The sequence below is a fragment of the Mus musculus genome, chromosome Y, assembly GCF_000001635.26.
Source record: "Mus musculus strain C57BL/6J chromosome Y, GRCm38.p6 C57BL/6J".
NCBI lineage: Eukaryota > Metazoa > Chordata > Mammalia > Rodentia > Muridae > Mus > Mus musculus.
Genome location: NC_000087.7, coordinates 10,529,976 through 10,537,472, shown reverse-complemented (window position 1 = coordinate 10,537,472; position 7,497 = coordinate 10,529,976). Strand labels below are relative to the sequence as shown.

Sequence of the window (7,497 nt, the reverse complement as noted above, 5' to 3'; positions counted from 1 at the left end):
TAACCCCACAAAGTAACCATTGATCAAAAGGGTTAGCATCTGCCCGATCAGGATCCATGAAGTTAAAATCACATCCAGCAAGGATTTCATTAATCTCTACACTTACATATGGGGAAAAGGAAAAAAAAATCCTTCAACCACCCAAAAGGGTTTTCTGGCCTGGCACCCAGTCCAAGGAAGCATGGAGTCCTCCGAGGATCTTCCTTTACAAAAGGGTGCCATTCTGGGTTGCTGGGGCAGTGCTTTCCTGGATTTATGACTAGGCCACCAGCCTTGGATTATCAAGGCATTGGCTATTATTTCAGAGTGGGTTCCCCAAGCAGCTGCTTTCAACCAGGCCACTGATTGATTTTATAAGGATATACACTGGTCCTTCTTGCTTCTTTTTTTTTTTTTTTTTTTTTTTTTTTTTTAGTTAACTCAACCTGGGAATATAGAACCGCAGATAAAGAACTGCCTCCATCACATTGGCCAGTTGCCACACCAGTAAGGAAGGATCTTTCTTGGATGGCTGTTGTTGAAGGGTCTAGCCCACTATGGGTACTGTCATCATCTATGAAAAGGATATACAAAGTGTGGTTTGGACCATGGAAGGGCCAGAAATTGATGTTTCTGGAAGAACTGAAGATCTATATGGCATGAAAAATTAAAGTGCCCGCTAATTTGTAAGTAAATTCCATACTTACCAGCGTTCAATATTTTGTCTACCCATATTTCAAAAGTAAAATTATCAAATCTATTTCACCCTGTTTTACTGCATTTAATCTATGAAATTACTTGTAACCAGAAATACTGAAAAATTTTAAAGGCCTTTAAAACATGACTGGTTGATATTGGGTTTGTTTAACTTTATCACAACTTTGAAGGCAGGACCAAGAGCTAGATTGTCTTCTCATTTTACAAACAATCCATGATTCAAGGTTGCAACTGGCTTCAATACAAGGTACTTAACACTGTAAAATTCCTGCTTTGTTTGAATAAAATAGTAATTTCTCTAACTTTGGGTTTTCATAAACAGAATTTTGATGTGCTATCCAGTGTCCTGCCTCAAAGAGTCTGGCACCATTTCTGACACTAAGAACAGTTTAAAGATAACCAGGGAAAGTTTGGAACAGGGAAAATAACCACCAAGGATGTTGGTGAATCAGAAACTGAAGGCTTTCACAGGAGGAAAACAAAAACAAAAGCAAAACAAAGCAATCAACAAACAAACAGAAACCCAACCACCAAAAAATATAAACAATACAAGAGTGATTTACTTGGGCAGAATGTGACTCAGGTCATCAGGGCATTTCTGTAGGGATTTCATTTTGGATTTCTAGGAGGCCATATGAAAAGGTAAAGCCTAGATGGTTAATGTTTCTGAGTGTAATTAGGGAAGGAACCAGCATGAGTGGGGTTCTATGATGCAAGCTGAACTAGGTGATGTCACAGAGCACTGGCCATAGATTGCACATCTATTCCACTTAGAGACATTAGAATGCCTAGAAGGTGTGTCCACTATTTTCCCAGTGGTGTGTGAAAGGCAGGCCAGCTCCTGAACTCCAACTTGTTCCTCAAGCTTTTGTGGCCTGGTCTGTATCAAAAGACAGAATCTTGACGACTAAGACATTTTCTTTGGGTAAGTACATTTATGAAGTAACTGGGACCATCATAGCTATAGAAAGCTGAAAGTTTTCCCTCCCACACTGAGTAACTGTACATTCTAAATTCTCCCATGTTTGGGGCCAGGGGCATGGTTGATCCAGTTTAGTTGATCTCCTGAATTTATTATCCTTGCTAACGATATCTCCTTCAAAATTCCATTAAAATGCCAAAGCTCTTTATTTTCCTTATGTATTTTAGAAGATATAACTTCTAAATGGCTGATATTGCCTGGACTTGTTGAGGCCGGAGTTGCAGTGGCAAATAATCACCAAATAATCCTGAGGCTGGGTCAGGTAACACAATACAGAAGGCCAGTGGTGTGCTGTGTCCCTGGTATATTTGTGAATATTGCCACCTATTTCACAGCTTGCAGGTACAAGAGAGGGTAGGTGACAACTCTGGCTCATTTTCTTTATTCTGTTCTCTCCTTGATCATTTTGGGTAAAAGGCATACCAACTTCCACATTGACATAGACATGCAAGGAGATGTTCCTCAGCAGAGGCAAATTAGCTCAGGGCTGAAGACATATTCATCTGAGTATGTTATTCTGAGCTCTCGAGAATTACTTGTTAATTTCCCTTTGATAATTTCCTTGTTTCCCTTATTTATTTGTTTTTTGTTGTTGTTGTTTTGTTTGTTTGTTTTTTCTTTGGATGGGTGTTTAATTTTACTTTGAGTGTGTTTGTGTGTAGTTTTGACTGTTAGGAAAATCACTCTGTAGAATAGACTAGCCTTTATCTCACTAAGGTTTGCCTCCCTCTGCATCTTGAGTACTAGGATTAAAGACTTGGGTTACTACCATCTCCTATTAACTTCTGATTTGATTGTTTGTTTTGTTTTGTTTTGTTTGTTTTCCTTTTTGCTTTTTGTTTGTATGTTTTGTTTTGTTTTTGTTGTATTTTTGTTTTAGTTGTTAATGTTGTAGCTGATTTGGAGACATTTTTCCTTTGTCTACCACTGGCTGCCCTGGAACTCACTTTGTAGACCAGGCTTGTCTCTAAGTCATAAATCTGCCTGACCCTGCATTCTGAAAGCTGGGATTAAATGTGTGTGCCACCATAGCTGGATTATGAGCTTCTTATTTTGATCAAATTAAGTTTAGAAGCCCAAACATGTTTAGCATAGCCTTCTTGACCTGCTCAAAAATTCCATTAGAGAAGAGCCTTGGTCCTGCATTCTCTCCCACCCTACACCCATTGCCTTTCAGTAACTCATATATATGACAGTAGCAACAGCATTGTGTCTGGTTTAAACAGGCAATATCTTCAATCCAAGGCAATGGGCAAGTATATTTGAACACAGAATGATAGCCACAAGACATCTGCCTGGGTTTGGTGTGGTATACCACAGCAAGGCTACAGCCATGTAGAAGAAAATACCTTTGAAGAGGCTTAGCATGTCATCCCTCATGAAGAAGAGGAGGAGGAAGTCTTCTTCCAACACCCTGAGGAATATTGTCGGCTGCAGAATTTCTCACAGTTGGAAGGAAGGTAATGAGCCTGTCACCCAATGGAAGGCCATAGTTCTAGATCAACTGCCAACAAACCCTTCTCTTTACTTGGTGAAGTATGATGGAATTGACAGCATCTACGGACTGGAGCTCTACAGTGATGACAGGATTTTAAACCTTAAGGTTTTGCCTCCCATAGTAGTATTTCCTCAGGTGAGGGATGCCCACCTTGCCAGAGCCCTGGTTGGCAGAGCGGTACAACACAAATTTGAGGGGAAAGATGGCTCTGAGGTCAACTGGAGGGGGGTGGTGCTAGCCCAGGTGCCAATCATGAAGGATTTGTTTTACATTACCTACAAGAAGGATCCAGCTCTCTATGCTTATCAGCTCCTGGATGACTACAAGGAAGGTAACCTCCACATGATTCCAGACACTCCTCCGGCTGAGGAGAGATCAGGAGATGACAGTGATGTGTTGATAGGTAACTGGGTGGAGTACACCAGAAAAGATGGTTCCAAAAAGTTCGGAAAGGTTGTTTACCAAGTTCTAGCAAATCCTTCCGTGTACTTTATCAAGTTTCATGGTGACATCCATATCTATGTCTATACTATGGTGCCAAAGATTCTTGAAGTTGAAAAATCATAAAGTACAGAAACGTAAACATATAGGACTGGAAGAAAAAAAAGTTTTTTTTCCTGTGTTGGCTACATAAGGGTCTTTGATAATCCCAGTATCTTTGCCAATAAAATGTGTTTTGTTCTAAAAATATAAATGTGTGACATGACATGCTGTGAGTGAACAATTTGCTGGACGAGATGGCCTACAGTGGAAAGAACATCAAATGAAGATGAAAGTTTCATTTCAGGAGGTGAACAGTACATACACCTAAAATCATACATGCTAAAATGAACAGCTTCTCTGGTCTGCATGCAGAATAAGGAATTGGAGATGGAACAAAAAGTTGGGGAAAGTGGGACATTTAAAAGAAATGTGGCCTTGTTGCACAAGGTGAAACCCAGAAAACTGATTGAAATAGACTCAGAAATCAGAGAAATCAGGTTTTCTTTGAATAATGACACTTAAAGAAACCTGTCTCACATTTTAAGATTTATTATCTTTACTTATGTGGGTGGGGATATGGTATGTGCTTTTGAGTACAGGTGAACACAGAGACATGCGTTGTCAGGTCCCCTGGAGCTGACATTAAAGGTGATTATTTGCCATTGGATATGAATTCAAGAAACCAAATCCATTTTTCTTGTGGTGCAAAAGTGCTTGCTACCATTGATTCACCTCTCTAATCCCATAAAGATATCTTTTTTAAGAAATCCAAAATTCACATGCATAAAACAGACCAGATTGAAGATAAGAATGTTCTAATTGATGTTGACCATTAAAAGCAATAAGGGACACACCAAGAGTAGAGGACACTGAGAGACAAATGAATTCTAAGTTGGAGATCTCAAAAAGTTAAGCTGGAGACACAGGAAGAAGAGAAATTTTAAGGAAATAGTCAAACTTGGGCCATATCCACATTGGCTTCTTTGTTTTCTTAACAAATAGCCAGCCTGTCATTACAGATGGGTGTGTTTGTGTGTGTGTGTGTGTGTGTGTGTGTGTGTGTGTGTGTGTGTGTGTGTGTGTCCATTTTTACACAGGCCATCTAGACTAGTGAATGTTTATATTTATGAGACTCCCTAAATCATCACAGAAACCTTGATTTTGTGTAATGAGTTCCAAAAGTAAAGTAAAACAGAAAATGAATATGCTGTGAGATAATTTTGGGTTGGAATGGATCCTGAGTTCCTTCCTTGAGCACTCTTTCCCTGTGATGAATCCTGTGATCTTTTGCAGGTCTCCAATGCGATCCCCAGATAACCATAAAAAGCCCCACAGTGGCCTGTTCCACCTAGCTCTCCTCTAAACACATGACCCCCTACATACCTATGTATAACTTCAGCCTGTCTATAGCCTGGAAATTCTAGTCTTTTACTTATATGTGACCTCATTCTTAGAAAACTCTGAAGGTGTAACCAATGCATATATGCTGACCTCTTTTCTACGCCAGTTGACATGGGTTTCAAATGTTATGAGTTTGCCCACTGTGTGGGTCACTTTTTGAGGAGCCCGTGTACTTCATGGAGGTCTGCCTGGGTTCCATCTATACTCTGAGAGGTTTTTTTTTTTTTTTTTTTTTTTTTTGTTGAGGCAGGAATGCCATGGACTCAGTCATTACAATTTTCCTCTCTAGAATAAGTTTGTATGCTTCAGCATTTGATAATAATCTCTATTGTTGATTAATTTTAATATCTGGGAGAGTTTCTGCAGTAACTGATTCTCTTAGGGATTAGTTGCTGTGAAAAGACACCATGTCAAAGGCCACTCATAAGAGACAACATTTCATTTGGGCTTTTCTACATTTCATTACACGTTCAGAGATTTACTCCACGATCATCAAGGCAGAAAATATGGCTGTGTCTAGGCAGACATGGTGGTGGAGAGGAAGTTTAGAATCATGCATCTTCATCCAAATGCTTCCAGGAAAAACTATGTATTCTGCATGCAGGGAGGGTCTCTTCCACACTGGTAGAGCTTTAAAGCCCCAAAATGATATGCTTCCTCCAGCAAGGCCAGACCTATTCCTACAAGGCCACACCTCCTCATAGACAAAATATATTTAGAATGCCACACTGGTTTCATAGCAATTGACAAGATCTAGCTTCTTCAAAGAGGAGGAGCCTCAGTGGAGAAGATGCCTCCACAAGATCCAGCTGTTAGGAAATTTCATAATTGGTGGGAGAGCACCCACTCCATTGTGGGTGTTGACATCCTTGTATTAGTAGTCCTGGGTTATTTAAGAAAGCAAGCTAAGCAAGACTAGAGGAGCAAGACAATAAGCATCACCACACCATAGCCTCTGAATAAGCTCCTGGCTCCAGGATCCTTTGTTGTTTCAGTTTCTGTCCCAACTTCTTTGATAATTAACAACAATGTGGAAGTATAAGCTGAATAAAACCTTTGCTATTGAATTTGCTCTTTGGACATGGTGGATCCTTACAACAATAAACATAGTAAGACATTCATAGGAAAAATGTCTAAAAGTGCCAATGCCACTTATCTTAAAACCACAAATAATAATGTGTAGACATTTTATTTTTATTTAAAGGTAAGATATACTCGTGTACCTACCTGAGATGTAATTGTTCTAGTTTGCTTCTTTCTCACTATGTAGAATACTACAATCAAAAATAACTTGGAAATAGAAGGGTTATAGTCTATCACCGAGGAAGACAAAACAGGAAGTTGTATCAGTAACAGCAAAAAACAGCTTATTGGCTTGCCACTGTCTTAGTCACTCTTTTATTGATGTGAACAGATACCATGGATAAGGCAACTATTAGAAAACAAAACATTTAACTAGAGGCTTGCTTACATTTTCAGAAGTTTGGTCATTCACCAAGGGAGGGACCCCACCACTGGAGCAATAGAGAACTATTGATCCTTAAGCAAAGAGAGAGATTCTGCCATTGCTTTGGCTTCTTGAAAACTCAAACCCATCCTTGTTGACACACCCACTTCCTCCAATGAAGCCACACCTTCTCTTATTCCTTCTAATCTTTAAACTCACTGCCACTTATCAATGTCTAAGTATTCATATATATGTGTCTATAGAGAACTTTCTTATTCAAACTACCAATTTTCTATGGCTTGATCATGTTTTATTATTTTAGTACAGTCTAAAAGGCTCCCAATTAAAATGATTACTGTTGAGCTTAGCCACAGTGGTGGGCCCTCCCACATCAATCATTACCCAAGAAAATTTCCTATAGACTTACCTAATAACCAAGTGAATAGAGACAGATCTTCAATTGCTCTCTCTTCTCAGGTATCCATTGATTGTCAAGATTGGGGAAAAATAAAGTCCCATCACAGGAATATTTTACTGACTCCACAACCTACCCAAACATTACTGAACAGCATTTCCTCCTCTCTGCCCCTTCATAGACCCACTTCCATGCATGGCATAAGTGAAGGATAACTTCTTTCATCAACATGGATACTCAATAATAGGTGAAATGATGTGAATGTGTCCTATAGCCACACAACCCCCCACATTCTACTGTGTGTTACACTTACTGGGGTACAACCCAATATGTCCAATTTCCTGCCAACTCAGCTATGAGAAAAAAAAAATCTCCTCATCAATAGATCCAATGAATTTTACCTGATTTCTTTCTCCTGGGGCAACTCAGTGTTATCCCTTCATGCATATATTGGTGTCTTATTCATCTGTAATAAAACCACTACTATTAATAGATACATCACAGGAGATATGACAAATACCAACTCCCATGAACAGCTGCACAGTAGGCCAAGCCTTTTCACTGCTTTTTTGAAG

At 39.3% G+C, this 7,497-nt stretch overlaps 1 protein-coding gene across 1 annotated transcript; it reads left to right on the top strand.

Moving 5' to 3' along the window:
- Positions 1–2,948: 2,948 nt before the first annotated feature.
- Positions 2,949–3,743, top strand: Gm20737 (predicted gene, 20737). Its single transcript, XM_011251039.2, has one exon. It carries the CDS (start codon positions 3,045–3,047, stop codon positions 3,741–3,743), a length of 699 nt encoding a protein of 232 aa, XP_011249341.1. The 5' UTR covers positions 2,949–3,044.
- Positions 3,744–7,497: the final 3,754 nt, after the last annotated feature.

Coding starts and splice junctions, on each gene's coding strand:
- Gm20737 (XM_011251039.2), top strand. CDS start 3,045: ATGTCATCCCTCATGAAGAAGAGGAGGAGGAAGTCTTCTTCCAACACC.